General features: G+C 44.1%; 1 protein-coding gene across 4 annotated transcripts in view; it reads left to right on the top strand.

Moving 5' to 3' along the window:
- The first annotated feature begins 14 nt into the window (after nucleotides 1-14).
- lmbr1 (limb development membrane protein 1) overlaps nucleotides 15-27,576 on the top strand; it is a 55,500-nt gene continuing 27,938 nt past the window's right edge. Inside the window, exons 1-9 of one of the 4 annotated variants that reach the window (XM_020494833.2) lie at nucleotides 15-250; nucleotides 9,736-9,808; nucleotides 10,877-10,916; nucleotides 12,282-12,421; nucleotides 13,439-13,542; nucleotides 24,755-24,881; nucleotides 25,100-25,168; nucleotides 25,427-25,491; nucleotides 25,886-25,958. In XM_020494833.2, coding sequence (XP_020350422.1) covers nucleotides 188-250; nucleotides 9,736-9,808; nucleotides 10,877-10,916; nucleotides 12,282-12,421; nucleotides 13,439-13,542; nucleotides 24,755-24,881; nucleotides 25,100-25,168; nucleotides 25,427-25,491; nucleotides 25,886-25,958 — 754 coding nt within the window. In that variant the 5' untranslated portion in view covers nucleotides 15-187. The remainder of the gene's footprint in view (nucleotides 251-9,735; nucleotides 9,809-10,876; nucleotides 10,917-12,281; nucleotides 12,422-13,438; nucleotides 13,543-24,754; nucleotides 24,882-25,099; nucleotides 25,169-25,426; nucleotides 25,492-25,885; nucleotides 25,959-27,576) is intronic. The other 3 variants (XM_031835961.1, XM_031835962.1, XM_031835963.1) reach the window with 3 other exon arrangements.

The raw sequence follows: 27,576 nt of genomic DNA on the forward strand, positions 1-27,576 counted from the left end.
TGATGATGTATTTATTTTGGGGCGTTTTTTGGGCGGTGGAAAATGAGCGGACTTCGTTGGAACGGCAACAGTGAGCTTTGGTTGTTACCTGAGCTGTTTTTCTTTTGACCATAGACAGGTTTTTATGGACGTTAGTTGTACGACTAGTGTGTAGTGAGGCAATTTACTTGCATTTGCAATATGAAGAATGGAAGAAGACGATGTTACTATCAGAGAACAGAATTTCCACAGCCAAGTTCGAGAATACATTGTAAGTTCGTCTCGCTAGCTTGCTAACGTTTGATATGTGGCGATGCTGCTTACAGCTGACAGGTCAAAACTAGCTAAGCTAACTTTGGCTTGTTAGATAGCAAGTTGCACGTAACTAGCTACCAGTGCCAATAGTCTAAGGTTACTCACAATGTAAACGGTTGACTATGCGTTCAAAATGTATAATAGTAGTTAACTAGCTAGCTGGTTAGCTCGCTTTTATTTTAGCTCCACAACGATGGTTAGCCACGTTAAATCTCCAAGTTTAAAAAAAATAAATATTTCACCTTTATTTAGCCAGGTAGGCTAGTTGAGAACAAGTTCTCATTTATAACTGCGACCTGGCCAAGATAAAGCAAAGCAGTGCGACACAAACAACAACACAGAGTTACAAATGGAATAGACAAAACATACAGTCAATAACACAATAGATAAAAAGCCTATAGTCTGTGTGCAAATGAGGTAGGATAAGGGAGGTAAGGAAATAAAATAGGTCACAGTGGCAAAATAATTACAATTTAGCAATTAAACACTGGTGTGATAGATGTGCAGAAGATGAATGTGCAAGTTGAGATACTGGGGTGCATAGGAGCAAAAAATAATAACAGTATGGGGATGAGGTAGTTGGATGGGCTATTTACAGATGGGCTATTTACAGATGCAGTGAGCTGCTCTAACAACTGGTGCTTAAAGTTAGTGAGGGAGATATTAGTCTCCAGCTTCAGTGATTTTTGCAATAAGTTCTAGTCATTGGCAGCAGAGAACTGGAAGGAAAGGCGGCCAATGGAGGAGTTGGCTTTGGGGGAGACCAGTGAAATATACCTGTTGGAGCGTGTGCTACGGGTGGGTGCTGCTATGGTGACCAGTGAGCTGAGATAAGGCGGGGCTTTACCTAGCAAAGACTTATAGATGGCCTGGAGCCATCTATAAGTCTGGCGACGAATATGAAGTGAGGGCCAGCCAACGAGAGCATGCAGGTCACAGTGGTGGGTAGTATATGGGGCTTTGGTGACAAAATGGATGGCACTGTGATAGACTGCATCCAATTTGCTGAGTAGAGTGTTGGAGGCTATTTTGTAAATTACATCGCCGAAGTCAAGGATCAGTAGGATAGTCAGTTTTACGAGGGTGTGTTTGGCAGCATGAGTGAAGGATGCTTTGCTGTGAAATAGGAAGCCGATTCTATATTACATTTTGGATTGGAGATGATTAATGTGAGTCTGGAAGGAGAGTTTACACTCTAACCAGACACCTAGGTATTTGTAGATGTCCACATATTCTAAGTCAGGGCAGGTGCTGGTAGTGATCGGTTGAAGAGCATGCATTTAGTTTGACTTGCAGTTGGAGGCCACGGAAGCAGAGTTGTATGGCATTGAAGCTCATCTGGAGGTTAGTTAACACAGTGTCCAAAGAAGGGCCAGAAGTATACAGAATGGTATCGTCTGCGTAGAGGTGGATCAGAGAATCACCAGCAGCAAGAGCGACATCATTGATGTATACAGAGAAAAGAGTCGGCCCGAAAATTGAACCCTGTGGCACCCCCATAGAGACTGCCAGAGGTCCGGACAACAGGCCTTCCGATTTGACACACTGAACTCTGTCTGAGAAGTAGTTGGTGAACCAGGCGAGGCAGTCATTTGAGAAACCAAGGCTGTTGAGTCTGCCGATAAGAATGTGGTGATTGACAGAGTCGAAAGCCTAGGCCAGGTTGATGAATACAGCTGCACAGTATTGTCTCTTATCGATGGAGGTTAAGTAAGTTAGCTAGTTAATTAACTTGTCATTGTTCAATATGATGGTAGCGGCTACCCAATTAGCTTTACACATTGCTTGCCTTAATCCATTAGGATTATTATCTTGCTCGCTAAGAGCTAGGACAGTAACAGTTAAACACACTAAACTGGTTCTGATAGAGCTGCCTCTTACATGTTGCTCTCTTGGGCGTAACATTGTTGTTCAACTCAAGCTCTCATCTGTCTCATATTCTAACTATGTAAAACTGAAACTGCTTGACTATGCTGTCCTATGGATGTGTTAATACTTGGTTACCCAAACTCGGCCCTGCGGACCCCAGGAGATGCTGAATATTTGTTGTTGCCCTAGCACTACACTGCTGATGCAAGTAATCAACTAATCATCAAGCATTGGTTTTGTGAATCAGCTGTGTAGTGTTAGGGCAAAAACTAAACGGGTACCCATTGGGGTCCCCAGGACCGAGTTTCGTAACCGCTGTCCTAATTATAACTTGTTTAGCCTACTTATGTCACTGGTGTCACACGTTTGACTTTCACGTGTATATGACTATAAAGTGTATTTGCAGCTAAACCAGGGTGTATAGGGTTTCGTGCACCAGACAGGCCAGAGCGTGTTATTGATATGTGTGAAGTAATAATGACATGAACTGCAGGATGGCACTTCAATGCCCCCTTACCTTCAGAGTCATTCCATGTCATTTCAGCAAGCCATGACACCCACCATCTCAAATGGTTCTGAAATCAATTCTGCAGTTAGAAACAGATTAGTATTCCTGAGAAATTATCTTGTTAAAATTGTATTTGATCTCTGTAGAAATGAAGCTAATTGATTGTAACCAAATAGTCCCTTTTACATTTTTTGGATAAAAATAATATTCAATAAATATAGTTCCCAACATCTGATTTGAACCAAACTTCTTTTTACTGTTGAGTAAAACGTGAAGAATCCAATAAAATTGTCAAAGCCATACCCCACGCCAATCACACCCTAACAACCAGTATGTATACAGTATGTTCTCTGTCTGACAAGTACTATCAAATCAAATTTGATTGGTCACATATACATGGTTAGCAGATGTTAACGGGAATTTTGCTAAATGCTTGAGCTTCTAGTTCCGACAGTGCAGTAATATCTAACAAGTAATGTAACAATTTCACAACAACAACCTTATACACACAAGTGTATAAGGGATGAATAAGAATATGTACAAATTAATATATGGAGGCGTGATGGCCGTGCAGCATAGGCATGATGCAGTAGATGGTATAGAGTACACTATATACACATGAGATGAGTAATGTAGGGTATGTAATCATTATATAAAGTGGCATTTTTTAAAGTGACTAGTGATACATTTATTACATCCAATTATTAAAGTGGCTAGAGATTTGAGTCAGTATGTTGGCAGCAGCCACTCAATGTTAGTGATGGCTGTTTAACAGTCTGATGGCCTTGAGACAGAAGCTGTTTTTTAGTCTCTCGGTCCCAGTTTTGATGCACCTGTACTGACCTCTCCTTCTGGATGGTAGTCGGGTGAACAGGCAGTGGCTCGGGTGGTTGTTGTCCTTGATCTTTTTGGCCTTCCTGTGACATCGGGTGATGTGGGTGTCCTGGAGGGCAGGTAGTTAGTCCCCGTGATGCGTTGTGCAGACCTCACTACCCTCTGGAGAGCCTTACGTTTGTTGGCGGAGCAGTTGCCATACCAGTTGGTGATACAGCCCCACAGGATGCTCTCGATTGTGTATCTGTAAAGGTTTGAGTATTTTCGGTGAAAGCCAAATTTCTTTAGCCTCTTGAGGTTGAAGAGGTGCTATTGTGCCTTCTTCACCATGCTGTTTGTGTGGGTGGACCATTTCAGTTTGTCCGTGATGTGTACGCCGAGGAACTTAAAACTTTCCACCTTCTCCACTACTGTCCCATCGATGTGGATAGGGGGGTGCTCCCTCTGCTGTTTCCTGAAAGCCACGATCATCTCCTTTTGTTGACGTTGAGTGTGAGGTTATTTAAATTCTTGACGCCACCCATCCCTTTAGCTGAATAATTGTCATCAACAACTTCTGAATTACAGAGCGCCACATTCAAATAATATTACAAAAAATATTTATATTCATGAAATCACAAGTGCAATATAGCAAAACACAGTTTAGCCTTTTGTTAATCCACCTGTCGTGTCAGATTTTTTAAATATGCTTTGCAGCAAAAGCAATCCAAGCATTTGTAGGTTTATCGATCACTAGACAAAACATTATGAACACCTAGCATCAAAGTAGCTTGGTCACAAATCAGAAAAGCAATCAAATTAATCGCTTACGGATGTTTTCACTCAAGAGACTCCCAGTTACACAATAATTGTTCATTTTGTTCCATAATACCTCTGTTTGTTTGTTCGTTACGTTCAGAAATCCACAGGCTCGAGCGGTCACGACAACGCAGACGGAAATTCCAAATAGTATCCGTAATGTCCACAGAAACATGTCAAATGCTTTTTATAATCAATCCTCAGGTTGTTTTTAAAATATTTAATCGATAATATATCAACCGGCACTGTCTCTTTTTCAGTAGGAGAGGGAGAGATGATGGCTGCCCAAGCTCTGTTGCGCAAGCAAAACTCATGCGAACACCTGACGCGATGTTATCTTTCTCGCTCATTTTTCAAAATAAAAGCCTGAAACTATGTCTAAAGACTGTTGACACCTTGAGGAAGCGATAGGGAAAGGAATCTGGTTGATATCCCTTTAAATGGAGCGAAGGCAGGCTATGGAACATGGAGTTTTCAAAATAGAAGCCACATCCTGGTTTGATTTTCCTCAGGTTTTCACCTGCAATATCAGGTCTGTTATACTGACCGACGATATTTTGACAGTTTTGGAAACTTTAGTGTTTTCTATCCTAATCTGTAAATTATATGCATATTCTAGCATATGGGCCTGAGAAATAGGCCGTTTAATTTGGGAACGTTATTTTTCCCCCCCAAAAAATAGTGCCCCCTAGCTGAAAGAGGTTAACTGACACCACACTCTGAGGGCACTCACCTCCTCCCTGTAGGCCATCTCATCGTTGTTGGTAATCAAGCTTGGTGGAGATGTTGTTTCCTAACTTCACCACCTGGGGTCGGCCCGTCAGGCAGTCCAGGACCCAGTTGCACAGGGCGGGGTCGAGACCCAGGAGGGTACTATGGTGTTAAATGCCGAGCTGAAGTCGATGAACAGCATTCTTACGTAGGTATTCCACTTGTCCAGATGGGTTAGGGCAGTGTCATTGCGATTGCGTCGTCTGTGGGCCTATTGGGGTGGTAGGCAAATTGGAGTGGGTCTAGGTTATCATGTAGGGCGGAGGTGATATGATGCTTGACTAGTCTCTCAAAGCACTTCATTGTGACAGAAATGATAGTCGTTTAGCTCAGTTACCTTCGCTTTCTTGGAACAGGAATAATGGTGGCCCTCTTGAAGCATGTGGGCACAGCAGACTGGGATAGCGATTGATTGTATATGTCCGTAAACACACCAGCCAGCTGGTCTGCGCATGCTCTGAGGATGCGGCTAGGGATACCATCTGGGCCAGCAGCCCTGCGAGGGTTAACACGTTTAAATGTTTTACTCATGTTGGCCACGGTGAAGGAGAGCCCACGGGTAGCACGGACCGTGTCAGTGGCACTGTATTGTCCTCAAAGCGAGCAAAAAGTTGTTTCATTTGTCTGGAAGCAAGACGTCGGTGTCTGCGACGGGGCTGGGTTTCTTTTTGTAATCCGTGATTGACTGTAGACCCTGCCACATACGTCTCGTGTTTTGAGCCTTTGACTTGCGACTCTACTTCGTCTCTACAGTGACGCTTAGCTTGCTTGATTGTCTTGCGAATGGAGTAGCTACACTGTTTGTATTCGGTCTTGTTTCCAGTCACCTTGCCATGATTAAAAGCGGTGGTTCGCGCTTTGTTTTGTACGCATGCTGCCATCTATGGAGCTGCGGCTTGGACTATACCATCTTCATCCTATGTAATGCTGTGAATCTGATTGTTTTTTTCCCCCGTTCAGAGAACTTACCCGTTGAAGTTTCTTGCGTTATTTATATATTATAGGGCTGTGAATGGTCAGGGACAAGGATTGTTAACCGTTAATCTGTAAACCGCCAGTTTTTGTGTTTGAAAATTTACAGTTGAAGTCGGAAGTTTACATACACTTAGGTAGGAGTCATTCAAAATGGTTTTTCAACCCTCCACACATTTCTTGTTAACCAACTATAGTTCTGGCAAGTCGTTTAGGACATCTACTTTGTGCATGACACAAGTAATTTTTCCAACAATTGTTTACAGACAGATTATTTCACTTATAATTCATTGTATCACAATTCCAGTGGGTCAGAAGTTTACATACACTAAGTTGACTGTGCCTTTAAACAGCTTCGAAAATTCCAGAAAATGATGTCATGACTTTAGAAGCTTCTGATAGGCTAATTGACATAATTTGAGTCATTTGGAGGAGTACCTGTGGATATATTTCAAGGCCTACCTTCAAACAGTGCCTCTTTGCTTGACATCATGGGAAAATCTAAAGAAATCAAAGACCCCAGAAAACAATTGTAGACCTCCAAAAGTCTGATTCATCCTTGGGAACAATTTCCAAACGCCTGAAGGTACCACGTTCATCTGTACAAACAATAGTACGCAAGTATGAACACCATGGGACCACGTAGCCGTCCTACCGCTCAGGAAGAAGACGCGTTCTGTCTCCTTGAGATGAACGTACTTTGTTGAGAAAAGTGCAAATCAATCCCAGAACAACAGCAAAGAACCTTGTGAAGATGCTGGAGGAAACAGGTACAAAAGTATCTATATCCACAGTAAAACGAGTCATATCGACATAACCTGAAAGGAATGCAAGGAAGAAGCCAGTGCTCCAAAACTGCCATTAAAAAAAGCCAGACTACGGTTTGCAACTACACATGGGGACAAAGATTGTACTTTTTGGAGAAATGTCCTCTGGTCTGATGAAACAAAAAATAGAACTGTTTGGCCATAATGACCATCGTTATGTTTGGAGGAAAAGGGGGAGGCTTGCAATCCGAAGAACACCATCCCAACCGTGAAGCACAGGGATGGCAGCATCGCGTTGTCGGAGTGCTTTGCTGCAGGAGGGACTGGTGCAATTCACAAAATAGATGGCGTCATGAGGTAGGAAAAGTTTCTGGATGTATTGAAGCAACATCTCAAGTAGAGGTTGACCGATTATGATTTTTCAACGCCGATACCGATAATTGGAGGACCAAAAAAGCCGATCCCGATTAATCGGCCAATTTTTTTTTTTTTATAATGACAATTACAACAATACTGAATGAACACTTATTTTAACTTAATATAATACATCAATAAATAATTTAGCCTCAAATAAATAATGAAACATGTTCAATTTGGTTTAAATAATGCAAAAACAAAGTGTTGGAGAAGAAAGTAAAAGTGCAACATGTGCTATGTAAGCAAGCTAACGTTTCAGTTCCTTGCTCAGAACATGAGAACATATGAAAGCTGGTGGTTCCTTTTAGCATGAGTCTTCAATATTCCCAGGTAAGAAGTTTTAGGTTGTAGGAATTATAGGACTATTTCCCTCTATGCCATTTGTATTTCAGTAACCTTTGACTATTGGATGTTCTTTTAGACACTTTAGTATTGCCAGTGTAACAGTATAGCTTCCGCCCCTCTAGTTAGCACGCGCTAACTAGCTAGCGATTTCACTTCGGTTACACCAGCCTCATCTCGGGAGTTGATAGGCTTGAAGTCATAAACAGTGCAATGCTTGACGCACAACAAAGAGCTGCTGGCAAAACGCACAAACGTGCTGTTTGAATGAATGTTTACGCGCCTGCTTCTACCTACCACCACTCAGTCAGATACTTTTATGCTCAGCCAGATTATATGCAACGCAGGACACGCTAGAAAATATCTAGTAATATCATCAACCATGTGTAGTTAACCAGTGATTATGATTGATTGTTTTTTATAAGATAAGTTTAATGCTAGCTAGCAACTTACCTTTGCTTACTGTATTCGCGTAACAGGCAGTGGAGTGCCACGGAGAGGCAGGTCGTTATTGTGCTGGACTAGTTAACTTGTAAGGCTGCAAGATTGGATCCCCTGAGCAGACAAGGTGAAAATCTGTCGTTCTGCCCCTGAACAAGGCAGTTAACCCACCGTTCCTAGGCCGTCATTGAAAATAAGAATGTGTTCATAACTGACTTGCCTAGTTAAATAAAGGTATAAAAAAATATATATATATATATTAAAATGCAAATCAATTTCTAACATTTTTGACATGTTTTTCTGGATTTTTTTGTTCTTTTTCTGTCTCTTACTGTTCAAATAAACCTACCATTAAAATTATAGACTGGTCATTTCTTTGTCAGTGGGGAAACGTACAAATCAGCAGGGGATCAAATACTTTCTTCCCTCACTGTATATGTATGTATGTATGTATGTATGTATGTATGTATGTATGTATGTATGTATGTGTGTGTATTATTATTACTATATTTTTTTGATCTATTCTTTGATTATGCGTACTTTAGCCAGGTTGAATGTGTCTTGTCTGCCTGCACTCTTGCTGACTCTTGTCGTGTTGTGTAATGTGGAGATGGGAGATGGTGCTGATAGTGCTGCTGCTGCTGCAGAGGAGGATGATTCTAACGTTAGGCCTAGTTGCTGTCTGTCCCACTGTCCGAAGGGGAATGTGGGATATTTCTGTCAATGCTGGGTCTCTGAGGACCAGGGTTTGGGAATGGCACTCTGAAAATGTCATTCAGTCGAGGTTAGAACGCCTAATTCCAGATCATGCTGCATGTCGACTAATTAATGAATTAGCCTAGTTTGTGGCGTTCGTTCAAATTGGAAATGTTGGCCTATCTCTTGTCAAACTATGATGACTTATGGTTTAACCCAGTCTTAGGGCCTTTTTACATGAACAGTATATGTGAAGTAAGATCAGCCTTTGACATCAAATGCAACTATTCTGTTTACACAATTTGCTTTGGATGTGGTGTGGCCTGTAACCTGATTCATAAAGACTCTCAGACTAGGAGCACTGACCTAGGATCAGTTTCAACTTTTGGATCATCATGAATAAGATCACAAGGGACCTGATCCGACATCGGCGCTCCTACTCTGAGACGTAGACTGGGCATGTATTCATTAAACAAGACAAGGTGCTGTTGAATAATGGGCAGCATCAGTGTCGGCACCCTCCCACCCAGCCTATTCGTTCCCTGTATGAGTGAATTACCTAGACTTGAGAGAGGCCTTTCTGGGGGGGGGGGGGGGGTCTTTCTGTAACCTGATCAAGGCTCCATGCATGACTGGTATTCATCCAGGGAACGATCCCAACTTCCGTCAATCATAGCTGTCCTAAGGAACTAACGCCATGTATACGGTACATGATGCATATCCTAGCACACTAACTGTCATAGACCACGTGTCGCCTGTTTATTATATTAGTATAGTAAATGTAGTAGTACCATATCAGGTTCCCGAAATGGAGCCCCATGGGCCCTGGTCAAAAGTAGTGCACTCAGTAGGGAATAGGGAGCCATTTGGGATAGCGCCCATGTTTGTAGGGGAGGCTAATAAAGTGTGTCAAGTTGTGCTACGTGTTCACGTCAGCGCCATGCCGGATATTGTAAACCTTGATCATGTATGTACACTAGGGCAGTTTTCTAAGTGTTCATAATAGTTTTTTGTTTGCCTTTTCAGATTTGTTTCCTACTGTTTGCGGTACTCTACATTGTGTCGTATTGCATCATCACCAGGTACAAGAGGAAAACAGGTTAGTGGTCATGTTCTGTTTTTATGGTGAATATTGTACTTAAAATAGCAAAATATGCGGTGGTACCAACTTCACATCTATCAACCAAAAAAAATCTATGTAGTACTCTTACACCTAATACTTGCACACACAGTCCCATTTGTTTCCACAGCAAATATTGCAAAGCTCTGTCTTTTGTTCATGCTGTGTTTGCACATAGACCCTCACATGTGTAAAGACTGTATATGACTATGTAACGTACATTAGACACACCTCATGGTAAATGAGTGACGAGGAGCTGACCTGTGTCTGACTGACAGAAAGACATCCCCAACCCAGCATATTATACTATGAGACTTGTACCTGGTGAAAATGCATGTACATCTGATGCATTTCCAGTAGTGGACAGCAAATGCAATCACCCTTTTGATATTCATTCGGAGGGAAACAATTCTCTCAAGATGAACGTATATGGCTTTCCATATTATGTTCCATACGATGCAAATAATGGCCCCACACCCACATTGAAGTGTGTTGATATTATAGACAGATGGTCCATAATCATGCATAAAAAGGGTCCTATAGCCAGCCTAACTGCAAGTTGGACAATATGTAGAATCAAAGAAGAATCACTCTAACGAGGCGTCATGAAGTCTGTTCTACACTCGTTGTTCTTGGACAAATGTGGGATGCCTAGGTCGCCCTGGTTTCTCGAAGCTCCTTTAAAAGTAGACCACGTCAAAGATCCTCTGGGGATTGTTGTGCCCACAAAAGCTAGGTTGTTCTTTTCTCTGCACCCAGTACAGTAGCTAAACTATCCAAAATGGCACCCTATTCCCTACACAGGACCTGTGGACACTGGTCAAAAGTAGTGTACTATATAGAGAATATTAAGCCGTTTGGTACTGGTCCGTAGACGAGGACTGTAGGAAAAAGGGACTCCCTAAGTTTCATTGATGCATTAATTGTCATACCATCTGGGATTTGAACCAGGCAACATGGGGTTTGTAGTCCCAAGAGGCCCATTGGCTGTCTCTGTGAGGTTCACTTGCTGTACCTGCTGTGACTAAGTGGTTTCTCCTTCCTCAGATGACCAGGAGGATGAAGATGCTGTCGTCAACAGAATATCGTGAGTGGAACTACTTTCAATAAAGCGGTTGAGCAATAGCTTTACTTTTAGTATCTCAGTGTTTCCTGAACCGATCCTCGTGACCCTCATTTGATTCCCCCCCCAAGTAGCGCCTGATTCAACGAGCCAACCAATCAGCAAGTCCTGTTTTGATGAATCAGGTGTGCTAATGTTGGAATAGATCAGATATGTGGAACGGCTGAGGGTCAGGCAGTCAGGTTTTGGAGAAACAACAGCGTAGCCTGTCTCGGTTTGAATGGCTGATGTGACTTGTCACTCACGTTGCATCACCACTGCACGCAGGGCCTGACACAACTCTGGTAATAAAGCAATAACAATGGCCTTTACGTGGCCATATGTTTGCGGCCCCCTTTGTCATTTGTCCTCTTTGGTCCAGCTGACGGTGATATTGCAAGGGGAAACGGCTGAGCCAAGTAAATGGTTCAACATTTTAAATGAATTAGGTTCTCAAGCCATATATCAAAGCGGCGACCTTGCCCGCTTCCCGCGGAGAACCAGAGCAGATGGTGTGGTGTCGTCCTCTGGGCAGCAGAATCTGGCAACCTCCACGTGTAGGCTGCAGCCCAGGCCCCTGCTCGGCTGGGATTCCAGGTTGTCGGGGTGGAGAGGGCCATATTGACATTTAGCTCATAGATACTGAAGTGGCCATCCGCACCACTAGTATTTAAGTTAAGTTGTCGACTGTTATGTGTCCCAAATTGATCCGTATTCCCTATGTAGTGCTGTGCACTACTTTTGACCAGGGTTTATAGGGCTCTGGTCAAAAGTAGTGCACTATATAGGGAATAGGGGGCCATTTGGGAGGCTAACTGGGACACTCAACAACTTCATTCCCTTATTGGTAATCCCTGTCACACTGTATACACCGGCAGAGTCTCTATTAATGCGACGTGTAATCTAACACTAATCCTTAAATGACAGTTGGCCGGCCTACAGTTATACTTGAGTAATACAATTTTGTCAAATGATTCATAGCCCACTGCGTGAATGTCGCCATTGTATGTATTTGAATGCTAATGTGCAGAGCTGTGACACTGACAATTTTATATGAATAAATACTACGATACATGTCATTTAACAATTCCTTAAACCTAGAATTCTTAATTTACAAACAAGTTTTATAGTTTTAACCATGTTTTGAGGCTGTACAGTGTTTGTTTACAAACATTGGCGTAAAACTAACAACTCATTAGTTATATTCTTCAAGAATCAATGGGCATAAATGAAAATTGCTAAAGCAAGTAAGGATTCTATTTTTAACAACTGATACCACAGCAAACTAGACTTTCTTACTAATTCCTCTCATTCACTGTGTGTGTGTGTGTGTGTGGCTCCTCCCCACAGACTGTACATGTGCACCTTCACCCTGGCCATGTCGGGTGGGGCTGTTCTCCTCCTGCCTTTCTCAATCATCAGCAATGAGATCCTGCTCTCCTTCCCCAGAAACTACTACATTCAGTGGCTCAATGGCTCCCTCATCCATGGTCAGTACTGTCATTCACATAGCATTCTATTATTTTGACTGTGTCCCAAATGGCACCCAATATAGTACACTACTTTTGACCCGGACCCATAGGGTTCTGGTCAAAAGTATTGCACTGTGTAGGGAATAGGGTGCCATTTAGGATGGTGGTTCAATGTGGACTGACTTCCTTGTTTTGAGTGCTTTTCGCTCACTTAACCACATGTAACATAACAGAATCGCTCCTTTTATACATTGTGTCACAAAGATCTGTTTCCCACAGAAACTGGCGGGATTGTGTCCTAAATGACACCCTATTCCCTGTTAAGTGCACTACTTTTGACCAGAGCCCTGTGGGCCCTCATCAAAAGAAGTGCACTTCAAAGGGAATGGGGTGCCATTTTGGACAGAACTGGGTGGTCTATCAGAGAAAATGACATTTGTCAAGACTTGATTTATATTTGTGCATGACTGCAAAGTTTGCCTAAAACATGACCCCAACGGCAATAGTCACCAACCACAGTTCCGGTGGCCTGCAGGGTGCCACATTCTACACACCTGACTCAAGTCATTAACATATCATTAGCTGAAACAGGTGTGATTAGTTATTTCCTAGAACAAAGGTCTGCACACCCATACATCTACAAGACCAGGGTAGTAAAAACATCTTGCTTTCCAGCCACAAGGGGTCATCAGAGTCCACGGTTTAGCAGATGACTGCAGGAATGGATTGTGGCCAGTGGACGCAGCAGTGCTTTCTATCTATCCAAAGCAACTCTTTCTCATGACTCAAGAGATGTGTCCCAAATGGCGCCCTATTCCCTGTCTATTGCACTACATAGTGCACAACTTTTGACCAGAGCCTTATAGGCCCTGGTCAAAAGTAATGCACTGTGGAGAATAGGGTGGCATTTAGTATGCAGCTGAGGTCTGAGGAGGAGGTGTTTTATTGTAAGTTGTGATTTCTGTCATGTTGTATTTGTCTTGGTGACAATCTTGAAAGACTGATTGTTAAGTAGATAAAATGTTGCCCATACAGGCCTGTGGAATTTGGTGTCGCTCTTCTCCAATCTCTGCCTCTTCGTCCTGATGCCCTTTGCCTATTTCTTTCTGGAGTCCGAGGGATTTGCTGGATCAAAAAAGGTACAAAATGCACGGTTGCTAACAACCTGCTAAAACCTGTGTATTTTGGTTTTAACATGCTCTTGTAGTATTGATGAACTCTTGATCTTTTGTGATTTGATTTCTCCGTTGTTTGAAATTTTCCGCTGTGCTTTATCAAAACAGCACCGTTTTCATCGGTCATTAATCCTTTTGATTATGGCTGTTGAGTTGACTGGCTTAAGCAGAGCAGGTTTCAGAGTAGATCATTCTGTTTGCCTGCCTTTCATTGTTTAAGAATCTCTATCTATTCCTGTTTACATTCTGTCTGTCTCTGTCTGATTTGAGAGGATGTCTAGTGGCAGCAGCAGGTGCCTGGTCATTACTCTTTCTCTGACTCTCATCAGTTGACCGTAAAACTGCGGCCGCAAAAACCTCATTAACCATGAAACGGCGACAATCTGGTCTTCGGCGGCCGCCACATCCTGACAAGCCGTTCCAATAAGCCAGACGCTGCAAACAGTTCAACACCACGACATCGGCCCCCGTGATTTAGGGCCTGATTCGGCCTCCCTCCTCCGCCCTAAAATAAAACTTCAAAAGGACAGCCTAATAATCGAGTTGTAAGGCTCCGCGAACTTCCTCGTTTGAATTAAAAAAGTCAGAGGCCCGTGTTCTGCGAGTCCATAAAGACGGAACAACATGACAGCACAATAGAGCCCAAATAGAGAGGGGGGGGGGAGATTTACTTTTAAATGCACCTCTATTCTATGTCACAGTTTGAAACCCCTCTGGTTTATGTCCCTCCTGGCAAACTTACATAAAAATTTGTCTCTTACTGTAGTTTACGGCCCCGTTTGTTTGGGGCCCGGCTGCTAATTTGTTTCGGTTGGATTTCTTGTAATAAAGTCCACGATGGCTAGGAAGTGGAACACACCAGCCTCTGCCACTTTATGGTTTTGTACTCTTTCATTTTGAACTTCTATGACTGTTTCTTGCTACTGATCGTCCATACGTTTTCTGAGAGGAAGCACTGCTTAATGTTGGCTACACATCCAGGTATATTGTGTGTGTGAACAGAGAAAAGGGCTGGGACCCAACTGCTCTCATTTGGCCAAATAAAGCACCCTGCTGAGTCACTCAAACCGACCACAGGATGACATGAAAGGCGTATTTCCGTTTTTATAATGTGATATTAGCCCTCTCCCGATAAGAGTATTAGAGACTGAGTATTACATCTCAGGGGTTTATGTGGCCATAATGGGACGCCACTGAAAAAGTCCCTTTGAGTGCGGAAATGAAGTGAACGATGAATTGAACTGGTAACGGTTTAAGTCAGGCTTTTCAAGTGGCTTTGTTTTAGTTTTGATGAGGGCACTAAAGTTCTCCGAGTTGAATCGAGATTGAAATCTCTGCTTTAAAAAAATATATATTAGCTCACTCTTCAAAGGTTCTGCTGCCCGGGTGATTTGCCAGTCTTTCAAATTGTCTAAATTGTGGATGAATCGGATTGACTTATCGTCAAAATGTGGGTATGAACTAACTTTATTCACCAACATGAAATACCCAATACTAACCATATTACCTCTCTTACTCTCTCGGACTGACTCTCAAATTTTACCCGCAATTATTAATTACTAATGGTTGCAAAATGCTTTTTAAATTCATTGCAGAGAAGTGGCAGATTTTTAAATGTCATCTTATAGTTGAGCGTTTTGGCTCAAGAAACCCATTTACGCTTCAGCCCGTGTGCCAACCCGGTATCACCTCACGCTTATAAAGAGATATTAGACCAGCTCTATTTTGTGATGAAGGGCCAGATCATTTAGACTTTAAATCAAACCGTTTCTTCCCCCCCTTCACATTTTGGCTATGATTCCCGCATATTAAGTCATTTTTGTTGTTGTTGTTGAAGATATTAACAACATTATCTTTTGGTCAATGATCCCTCTGGCATGGAGGGAAAAGGGACTGTTGTGTATGCACCAGGGGTTGGAACCGAATGTCTTTTCCCCAATCGTTTCATCCGCAGGTGGTTGTCAAGCAAATAACTGTCTCACGACCGTTAATTAACATAAACACATTTAGCATCTCCTTGCTCCTACACCTACAAGACACTGATGCAGACCTTTGGAACATCTACATTTAACATTTAAAAAAGTCAAATAAATCCATGTTAATATAGCCTACACCTTCACAATAAATCTGTTTTTATTTTAGACTGGTCTAAAGAAGCATGATATGAAGAAAATGTAGTCTATTTCAGAAGAACAGAATAGCATACTCTTGAGTTGTCCTTATGTTAGGTCCTGATCTGACTATGCCATATGGCTGTGGGTTACACTAGTTAATTTAGCAGACACGATTTGCTTTGAATTCCGTGGCATTATTTTATAGTATGAAGAATACAATTGAACACAGCTGAATAAAATATCAATATTTTCTCCAAACGATTTGAGGGAGTGCGCACATACGGCTATTCTATAAGCGCCTCTCACTCACACGGTTCTCCCATCACGTGAGCAGGTCTTTCTCACAGGCTGCAAGTGAAGACAGACACATCGGGGACGCGACTGGACGCGTCCTTATCCAATTTCGAGGTGCATATTGAAGATATTGGAAGAACTGTCCACATTTACTTTTTGTCAGAACAGAACATTTCGCTTATAATGTTGATGATAAACCTTTAGGCCATTTCTTCACATTATAAGCGCAGCAATGTACACACTGCAGTAGGCTATAAGTGCCAATGTTCCATTAGCGGGAAAACACCATTTATCAAAAGTGACCGCAAATGCGATTATGCATGTAATGCTTTTATTATGAAGGGGCATTTTTATGGTGAACATTTTCTTCCCCAAACTTGAAACTCTCACACTGTTTATGTATGCCAGTTAGGCTCTAAACCCCTTGTAAAGTGACTTAATGTGCTTACTTTTTTAAAGATATTTGGCCACTTTAGTTATCTTATCAAAACATATAGGCCTATGGGCTAGGCTACATGATGTGTGCGGCGGCTATGATTAGAAAAAATGCTGGGCCCATAGGCCTATATGTTTTTGATAAGGTTTGCATCACTACTAAATATATAATTTACAAGTGATAGGCTAATATTGTCACCCGTTGGACTATTCTTGATTGAATCTTGTCTTTACATATACTAAATAATATGTGTGAAATTTGTTTTGATTTAGAATGGACCATTTTCATGCATCTGTCTTGAAGCAGGAGAAGCGGGGAAAAATACATGTCATCTATGGGCTTAAATAGCGAATGGAGGATGCTTTTCCCGTGGTTCATTTTCATGCCAGCCTGGTTGGCTATACTCCTGTGGTAAAGATAAACAATGTGCTTAAAATGAGGAAAGTTGAGAAATAAATATAGTAGGCCTAGCCTATAGAAAGCTGATGGGATCCTCACTCTCTCACTCTCACTCAGACCATCACTCTGTTTTCTCACGCGATTGCATAGCCTATAGAAATGTTGTGCAACATGAGCTCATGGGCTCTCATTAAGTGTTTGATTCGTTTGCATTGGTGTCAGAGTGCTTAGAAGGACAATAGAGTGCTGACTACTAAGTTTGGTAGGCCACTAATGACCATCAGCAGCATCAAAGCTTGGAGAAGCCTAATTACCGTGACTAAACGGTCACATGGAATTTGACTGCCTTCATGACTAGTGACCTCCGGTGTGGCGGTAATACGGTCACCGCAACAGCCCTAAACAGAACCATTTTTATTTGTAAAAAATTGTTTCGTTACACTATTCCGCAAAATAAAGTCGTGAACCGATTCATACCCCAACAAAGTACAGGTTTATCGTTACTTTGTTCCTTGGATGAGGTTTAGCTAGTAGCGCTGCGTTATCTGAATTAGGACCACAGAATTTTTCCTACGGAGGAGCGGCTAATATGGTCATGTATAGAAGAAATCCAGCCTTTGTCAAGTAAATTTTTTTGTTAACTCTAACCCTTTTCCTAACCTCAACAAAATTCTCCTTATCTGCCAAGTTAATTATCCTAACCTGTTGCCTAAGTTCTTCTAAACCTGCTACAAAAAGTAAATTAATTCAAATCGACAATCCCTTTTAGCAATGACCGGCTTTGAATGTCTTTGAACTTCTGAGAGTCGGCTTAACGTTGGACCAGAGCTAGCTAGCGAACATGCTTGAGTGTGCGCAGAGCGGCACCAAAATTAAAAACGTCTTACCTTTTTGTACTTAATTAACCCAATGTGAAACGTGAGAACTAGCATCCGTAAAATCTCTCCCTAAAAATGTTGGAATAACGCTTGTAATATCAGTCGGTTGCACGCTTTGGAGGGGCAACACACACGCTCACAAACACTGGCAAATGTTTTCAGCTGGCAGGCAGACACTGGAATACGTTTCTGAGTGACAGAGTGAGGGCTTTGCATAGGCATATTGTAAAATAACGTTATTAACTGCTTCCCATGCTTTTAAAATAACGGTTCTGTTCTGGAACCGTGTAGATCACTTTCGTTCCCGGTTCGGATTCTGTTCCTCGAAAAACGTAATTGTTCGGTTCTGTTCCCTGAACCGGTTACAAGCCCTAGTATGCACCACCAGTAGATAGCGTTGTTATGATGGTCGGTCAATATTTGTATGATGGACCACGCCGACTCAAAATTAGTGCACTATATAGTAGGGCTGTGACGATGCTGGTATAGTCCCGGCCCAACGATATAGGGCATAGGGTTCCATTTGGGACAGAGACTTAGTCTGACTGAGAAATTGTCCCAGATATGGGCCAGCAGTTTTCATCTGTTGCTTAAAGAAGCTCCTCATCAATCTACAGGCCTAGGCTAAAGCCTGTGATTTAAAAAAAAAAAGTGTGTTTTATTGCGGAGGCAAACCGCCTTGTGCTAGTTACTAAGATACTCTTCTTTGTTGGTGCTCCACAATGGAGCCTGGATATTTATTTCAAATCTCCCTGCACATGTAGACATTTTTCCCAGGCCTTCGCTCTGGCAAGTGATGTTTACGTACCTTCCTTTAAGGTCAGAATGTCTTGCGAAAAGCCCCTCCTTTACAATGTCCGTCGCCATGGCAACACATTGGCTTGAGCAGAGCATTTGAAAAGTGCACTGTTCAGGATTTTCTTCTTCTCCTCTCTGTCTTTCAAACAAAATGATCAGCTCCTAGAGAGGGACTGCGTTTGAATTGTTGGATGAAATTGTCTGTTTATTTTCTAGCTATCTGGTGGTAGTGTTTTGGGGTATTACACATATTTCTGTCTAAAATTATAGTGCTTGACATACAAGCCTGAGATTCACATCAAATGTTATTTGTTTACTTGGATCACAAGAAAAAGTCTTATTCATTGGTTTGATCCCGGGTTTTGTCAAGGGGGGAAAAAAGTTGTATTCACGATTTAAGGATGATTTTCAGTTGCTTGTTGGCAGGCCTTCTCTATTGAGCCACTCTGTGCTCGTCGATATAACCGTCCTCTTGTCTTGACAAAACCCAGGTGACAGTCATTTATTCTTTGGAGACTTATCAGCCTGACACCTCTTGGTAATGACAACAAGATGGAGTCACTGTAGGTTGGGAAACGAACGATGGAGCTACAACGGGAAGCAAACGGTTTCCCCATGCGCCTACTGCCGTGTCTTTAGAAGTTTCTCCCTCTCTGTTTTCTGTCTCTGACACGGCCAGAGCTGAAGGCCGGGGCTGAAGGGTACACTAATAAGGGCCCTCGGCATCTGGCGCGGCAGAGGTAGAGAAGTGGACTGGCTGGGAGTGGTGGGATGGGTTTCGGCTCCCTCCCTCCATCCCACACGGTCCTGTCAGGAAGAGGAGTGATAGGCAGTGGGATGATCTCTGCCGCTGTGCTGACCCGCTGCAGATTAATGGGTGGGCTGGAAGCTCCTCTCTTATCAGTATCTCTCTCTGTGGCTCTCCGTGTTTCCTATGCATCCTCTTCTTTATTCTATCCTTGTGAGATTTACTGTAGTCCCTCTCCTCTTTCCTTATTCTCCTGTCCCCCTCTCTCTGTCTCTCTGCAGCGTAGCCCCGCCCTTTCTTTTCTGTTTTCTCCCTCACTCCCCGTTTTATCCCTCTCTCTGTACCATCTCCTATCCCTTCTCTCTTTCCTCTCTCTCTTTTTCTCTTCTCTTTCTCTCTCTCTCGCTGTCTGTCTGTATTTCGCTCTCTCTTCTCTCTGCCTTTCTCTGCCCTGGGGAAGTGGAGGGAATAGCACACCATGGCACAATGACATTCAGCTCCCAGAGAACTGGCTCTCTATTTGATGAAACACCGTGTGTCTGCATCCCGAATGGCACCCTGTTCCCTATATAGTGGATTGCTTTTGACCTGACCCCCAAAGTAGTGCACTCAATAGGGAAATAGGCTGCCATTTGGGACACAGGAAACTGCCTAGCTATGCTTCTCCAAGGACATGTTACAGGGATGCATGTAGCCATTGTGCTGTACATTGCAGTTCCCAGATATGTCATTTCTGATCCTACGGAGTAAAAGGATGTTCAGTTTTGGTATAAAGGCATCCAGTGATTCTCTGTAGAGGTCTTCACGGGTCCAAAAAGTTGGATCCAACCAGGACTGGACCCCTCGATTTCCTTCACAAACCCGAACGGACTCGATAACAACTTGATTTATTTGTTGTCAGCTAAGTTATTCAGGTTAATGTGTAGTTGGCTAGGCTTAATATAAGTCAACAACTTCCCCTTATTAACCTAAAAGCAATAGGCTTTGTGCAGAGCTGTGGTCTGGTCCACTCCGGTATATCAGCTGTAGTTGCATAGATCCAAGGCCCCGTTTGCACTCTGACCTGTTCTGGAGTTTGGGCCGGGTCTCAGGTTTTTTGAGTTGCGGTGGACCCGTGAAGACCTCTGATTCAGTATCCCCTGGGTTGCTGGTGGTTTGGGCTGGGTCTGGGTGAGCATACACACACACACACACAGTGCAGTGTCTCACACGCATTTCTTCAAAGTCTCTGATTCCCTGATATTCCAGTGGAGCTGCACTAGGCAGAGCAGGCAGCTATCCCCATGCTAGGCGGTGTGAGGATCGAGGGGGGGGGGGGGGGGGGGGGGGGGGGATGCTGAATATTTCAGAGCTGCTATATATAGAGGTGGTGTACACATTTTAGAATGGCAAGAATAGAAACGCTGGGCTCTGGATGGCTCTGGGTGGCTCTGGATGGCGCTGGGCTCTGGATGGCGCTGGGCTCTGGATGGCTCTGGGTGGCACTGGGCTCTGGATGGCGCTGGGCTCTGGATGGCTCTGGGTGGCACTGGGCTCTGGATGGCGCTGGGCTCTTGGTGGCTCTGGATGGCGCTGGGCTCTGGATGGCCCTGGGCTCTGGATGGCTCTGGGTAGCTCTGGATGGCTCTGGGTGGCTCTGGATGGCGCTGGGCTCTGGGTGGCTCTGGATGGCGCAGATCCTTTTCCATGTTTCTCCCTTTTTCCCGGGAGACAGTCGCTGCGACGTGATCAGCGGGATTTGATTTGCCTGTTTTTAAACGAGCGTTGTCTACGTTTCCCACGTTTTGATGATTGTGGCAACTGTCTGCATTGCTTACAATCAGCATGAAAAAATATATCTATTTAAGAATAAAATCGCCGCTTATTTATGAAAGAGAAACAAGGACAATGCAGAGTATAAGAAATGCAATATGCCATATGTTAAGTGATTCATTCAAGGGCTTACAATTTAGACCCTCTGTTTCCAAACACTTCCAAACACTTTTTTCTGACACTCCACTTGGCCCTCCAATACACCTGAAACCAGGAATAACATTTGGGGAAGTGACAGGCATTGCCTTTGCCCTAAATGATCTGAATGGGTAATGATTTTAGGCTTATAAATGATTGAGAGGCCCGGACTAGAGGAGATACACCTTCAGCATGGCATGGGCTGCTGGTTAAGGTGGACCGAGGCACCTGGGTGGAGCCGCCTCCTGCAGCAGGCCCGTGCACGGTCCTATCTGTCCCATGGCCTCCTTAAGAGAGCGCGTGTGGGACGTGACAGAAGTCTCTGAAAGCATTCCTCTCTCACCTCTGGGGACGAGATGCTCGCAGACATTCTTCTCTCTCTCCTCCTCCTCCCCCGTCTATCTATATCTCTCCCTCCCCTTCTTTCTCTCTCATCTCCTCTTCTCCGACGTTGAGATCTCCTCACTGGCCAGTTCAGGTCTGATGTGAGCTGCTAGACTGCAGTCAGCATCACAGTAGTTATGTAGCCTATGTCCAGTAGGAAGAACTGAGCACATGGGAGGGTAGGGGTTTCACTAGGGGTTTCACTAGGGGTTTCACTAGGGGTTTCAGTGAGCAGGTCAGATGAAGGGCCTGTCATTATAACATTTTAGACCTTTCCATATCTTGAACATGAGACGCTAGTCTAGATAGGTTTTAATAACGGCTACCGGGGGAATTATTTTGCGTCTAAAATGGCACCCTATTCACTATGTAGTGTACTACTTAAACCCGGGTGGTTAAATGGAGAATAGGGTATAATTTGGGACGCACAGAGACTCGGGGCGGCCTGCTGTACCTGTGGAGTTGCGGCTGTATCAGACGTAGCCACACTGGGGCGCTCTAGACTCGACACCCACGGCTGTGCTAGAAAATTCTACACTTGTCCCTTCCATCGAGCCTTCATGATGCTGTGAGGTAGAGAGAATGAGAAGTCTAGTGTGTGTCCCAAACGGCACCCTATTCCCTATATGGTGCACTGCATTTGACCAGGGCTCGAAAGTAGTGCACTACATAGGGAACAGGGTGCTATTTGTGACGCGGATGTAGCTTTTACAGCTGTGTAGATGAGACCCGTTTGCCGAACGTGATTTGATTATCAGAATGGTTGGGAAGACAGTGGTACTAGTGGCGATGGTCATAGGTAACCTTAGAGTTCAGACAGGGGATCAACAACTGTTAAGTGACATGAAAGGACGCCTTCAAACAGAGGATCACTGCACTATGTATAGTACCTGATCATAAATACGCCACACATCAGTTAGCACATCATCAGCTACCTAGTAACAAATTGATTAGATGCCCAATTTGAGGCTATCCGCAAGCCATGTGTAAGTCATTCTTTGCAGCCCATTCCTGTAAGTGCCAGACGGTATCTCCTCTACAGTGTTGTAGGCAGAGGGTGTGTGTCAAATGGCACCCTACCCCTTTATAGTACACTCGTTTTGACCAGAGCCATATGGACCTTGGTCAAAAGTAGTGCGAAATACAGGAAATAGGGGGCCATTTGGGACACAGCCAGAGCCTGTCCACCTCCACCGGCGGGTGGGGGGGGTGGTCTCTGTTTGAACAGGTAGAGAGGACTTTATTAACCACTCAGCGGTCTGTGACCCGGAAAACCCAAATTACCCCAACTCCTGTCTGCGTTGGGCCGCCGGGCAATGGGCGCGTTAAGAGCCCTCCTAATCACCCCCAGATGTAACGGGAGGCCTGCTCTTAATCTGCAGACAGTAGTGAGGCTTCACTTCAGCTCGTTTTTATGCTTTAACCTCCAGTCTGCTCCGAGCCCCGGCTGGGAGTCTGGTTAGACCCTTTTTATAGGCCCAATATACTGTTAGAAAAGGTGCTTTAACGTGGACTTCACCGGGATCAGTTAAGTAAGTGTGGGGCTGCAATCTGGAACTTGGCTGCGTTGCAAAACAGCACCCTATTCCCTACACGGTGCACTACTTTTGACCAGGCCCCTATGAGGTCTGGTTAAAAGTAGCGTACTACATAGGGAATAGGCTGCCGTTTGGGACGCAGCATGAATGTAAAACGATGCCGTTTTTAATATGAGAGCGTGAGATTATTGCGGGTGATTTTTATAGAGAAGGTATAAATGCTTCACAGTGTATGTGATGTAAACAGAGAGGTCTACTTTCTTGGGGATCTGAATATTGACTGGTTTTCATCAATCTCTCGACTCAAGAGGAAGCTTCTCACTGTAACCAGTGCCTGTAATCTGTTTCAGGTTATTAATCAACCTACCAGGGTGTTAACAAACATTACAGGAACTAGATAATCCACATGTATCGATCACATATTTTATAATACTGTAGAACTTTGTTCTGAAGCTGTATCCATACCCATTGGATGCAGTGATCACAATATCGTGGCTATGTCCAGGAAGCCACAATAAAAAATAAAAAAAACTGTGCCTAAAATAGTGTATAAGGGATCATACTAAAGACTTTGCTGTGACTCTTATGTGGATGATAAAAAAGGAGGGGCAAAAGGAGCAGCTAATAAGTCTGACTGCACCTCTGACTGGCTGACTTTCCAATGACTATTTAATGATTACTTCATTGGCAAAGTGGGCAAACTTAGGCAGGATATGCCAACAGCGAACAGTGAGTCATCGTACTCGTGCATAAAACATAATTAAAAAATGAAAGAAAAGCCTTGTGTAAGTTAGAATTTCGTCAAGTTAGCGTGGGTGAGGTGTTAAGAAAAAAAAAAAAAAAAGATTTATCGATCAATAATTACAAACAAATGACAAATGGTGTTTGACCAAATACAATGCAATTTCTCTATAAACAAATGAACAACGGACTTTCGGCCTGCTTATAGAGAAGGGTACTCGACATGCACTGCACTGACACAAATGACTGGTGATCGAAAGAAATTGATAATGAGACAATTGTGGGAGCTGTACTGTTCGATTTCAGTCCAGCCTTTGATATTATTGACCATAGCCTCTCCCCCTATGTGTCCATGACTGACATGGATGTGTAACGGATCAATCTACATGCACACTGCACGTTCATGTTTTTAAATGTACGTCAATTGTCATTTTGTCTGTAATGTCTTTTTCGTCATGTGTCGGCCGCCAGTAAGACAAGCCGCCGCTAATGGGGATCCTAATAAATCCGGTCAAAACCCTGTAGTACTATATAGAGGTGGGGTTGAGTCGAGTCCTACAAAATAATCAAAAATTGGACCTGATGCCTCTGCTCAGTGTTCAGGAGAAGGGTTCAGGGTAAATCCCTGCAATAGACTAGCGTCCTGTCCAGAAACAGTAGATGGGCTACTGCCCTATGGGCCGTTCCGGCTCGGACAACACTTACCATAGGGCTGTGGTCCAAAGTCGTGCACTACGTAGGGAATAGGGCACAATTTGTTTTGCCGTCCCTTCCTTGCAACGCGAATGGCCTTGGGAGAACTGGGGAAAGAATCCCAGCTTGTTATGAATAAAAACGGTGACGTGGCTCTTTCTGTTCCTCACGTCTCCCCCCCCCCTGTCTGTGTTTCTTCGCAGGGCATTAAATCACGGGTTCTAGAGACCTTTGTGATGCTCTTCCTCCTCGGACTGCTCATCCTAGGAATAGTCTGGGTGGCGTCCGCGCTCATCGACAATGACGCAGCCAGTATGGAGTCGCTCTATGGTAAGGCTATGGGGATTCTGGCGTGTTGTCTCAGATGGCACCCTATTCCCTCCTCAGTGCACTACTTTGGACCAAGATCTCTATGGGCCCTGGTCGAAAGTAGTGCACTACCCAGGGAAAAGGGTGCCATTTGGGAACGCGGCCGGTCTGTGTTTGTCTAGCTGTGGTTGAATGTGTTTGTTCAGGTCTGGATAATGTTTCCTCTCCTTTCCTCCCAGATCTCTGGGAGTTCTATTTACCGTACCTCTACTCCTGTATCTCTCTGATGGGGGGACTGCTCCTCCTAAGTGAGTGTTGGTGTTGGGTCGTAAGAGCACATTCAATGGGATATTATCTCAGTTGACGATCGATGTGCGGCAAGTTCCTGTAACACGTTTTGAAGAGGTCCCCAAAGTGTACCAAGTTTCATGCTTTTAGGGACAATTGTGTGGTGGTTGGTTGGGGATCACACATCGCTTGGACTAAAATACCATTTCTGTAATCATCCCTAAGTTCTAGAAGTGTTTTGATTGTGTCTCACCACTTGTAACTTGCTTCGTACCCAGTGTGTACTCCTGTGGGCCTGTCCAGGATGTTCACAGTCATGGGCCAGTTACTAGTCAAACCAACCGTGAGTAGTAATTTCCATTCACTACCTCTTAAAAAATGCCTTAATCAGTGTGTTTTATAAGTGTCAGATGGCAGCCAAATAGCTGGCATACTTAACCCTCACGACTGGCTACCTAATTGACTTCAACAAATTGGGTGGTAGCAGATCCATTCCCCCCCCCCCACCCAACTGCTTCATGTATTAATGTGTACTGTAATACAACATGAGTGACCGTTTATAAGTTTGACAGACATTGGATGTCTAGCTTTCCTCTGTCAGACTCTGGAAAACTGGTACTTTTTTGAGTTCAAGTCGCACTCGACTTGAGGACACGATGACTACAAATATGTAACTAACCGATTCACCCATCTGTTTCTCCCCGTCCCCACTCTGGGCCATATCCTCCCTTCCTCAGATCCTGGAGGACCTGGATGATCAGATTTACTGCGTCACTTTGCAAGAAGAAGCCCTTCAAAGGAGATTGAACGGTAGGTTGTTCGTACGTCCGCGTCCCAAATAACACCCTACGCCCTATTTGGTGAGCGAAATGGTCAACTAAATTGACCGGAGCCGTAGGGGGCCCTTGTCAAAAGTAGTGCACTATGTAGGGAGTGGAGTGGCATTTTGGGACGTAGGCCAGGAAATGTGATGGCTCATTACAGGGAGATGACTACCCCATTAGGTGTGATGGAGCACTGCCGCACTGAAATCGATTAGCATTGACAAATCAGCCTCCCCACTCTGTCGCTTTCTCTGTCTCGTTCTCTCGCTTTCTCTCGTTCTCGCATCCTCTCGCCCTCTCTCGTTCTCGCCCCCTCTCTCGTTCTCGCCCCCTCTCTCGTTCTCGCCCCCTCTCTCGTTCTCGCCCCCTCTCTCGTTCTCGCCCTCGTTCTCGCCCTCTCTCTCGTTCTCGCCCTCTCTCTCGTTCTCTCTCTCTCGCGCTCCTTGTCTCTCGCGTTTTCTCTCTCAAGGACATACTGCAGCTGCCATGGTCGGAGACCATAAATTGCGTTGGTGGAGAGTTTTAGAGTCAATTTAAGAAGTCTGAGCACACGCCACACTGTCAGTACTGGCCAGGTGATTTCCTCATTTGATCTCAAGCCCCCAGACGGGTAATTACCGGCCCCTCATTAGGAGGGAATGTAAATCATCCTGGACAATGGTTGTGTCTCAAATGGCACACTGTGTAGGGAATATGGCACAGCGCTGTGTAGGGAATAGGGTGCCATTTGTGATTCTGATGGTGGTGTATTTGATGTTGATAAACTATAGCCTAGTTAGTTGTAGTCTAAGTACGGTGGACTCTGATTCAACCTGGAAAGGCTCTGGTTTAGGGAAGTAGCTCAGTAAAATACACAATTTGTAAACCTGCCTGCATTGCCTTTTTATCTACAGCCACTGTTCCCAGATGCCTTCCTTTAGTGTTGAGGAATCCCTCAAAGCAGGAAGTATTTGAGAGTACCGCCAAACTTACTTTAACATCAAGTGAAGCACGCAACCAAGTGTACAGATGCAAGTAAATAAAGAGTATGAGTGTCTTTACAAACCAGGGAGGTACGGGAGATGGCTTGGGCTGATAACGCTGTTTTCAAATGCTCCGCCGCTCCTCCTCTCAATAGGCCTTCTCTTTAGCTGCTTGGTGTCCTACGCCAAACGCTGGTGCTTTGAACACCTGATTAAATAAGTATAATCTGTTCCTTTATCGTCGGGCCGAGCAGGATGGGAAAAGAGCTCTCGCTCAGGCGTTGAGTAGCGAGATCCGTGTCGCCTTTCGGGAATCCCAGGATTCTTTTTTTGGGAGGGGGGGGTCGCCACACACACACACACACACACACACACACTCGGGTGAAACTCTGAGGGTACGAGTGGAGGCTAAGGTTCCCTCTGATCTTTCCCGAGAAGGGGAGAAGAAGGAAGAGGTTCAGGGATAGTTCACAGGACACACTCCACAAGCGCCCAATGTCCTCTCCTCGCTTGGCCTGTGTCCTCCGCATCTCTCGCCCCGACATCCCGTAGATTAGACCTCTCTCTCGTTAAACTTTGTTTGTTTGCTGTTTGGGATTATTGAGTGGAGTCAATGGATTGTGTTGATGTATATTTACTCTT

The sequence above is a fragment of the Oncorhynchus kisutch genome, linkage group LG11, assembly GCF_002021735.2.
Source record: "Oncorhynchus kisutch isolate 150728-3 linkage group LG11, Okis_V2, whole genome shotgun sequence".
In the NCBI taxonomy this organism is placed as follows: Eukaryota; Metazoa; Chordata; class Actinopteri; order Salmoniformes; family Salmonidae; genus Oncorhynchus; species Oncorhynchus kisutch.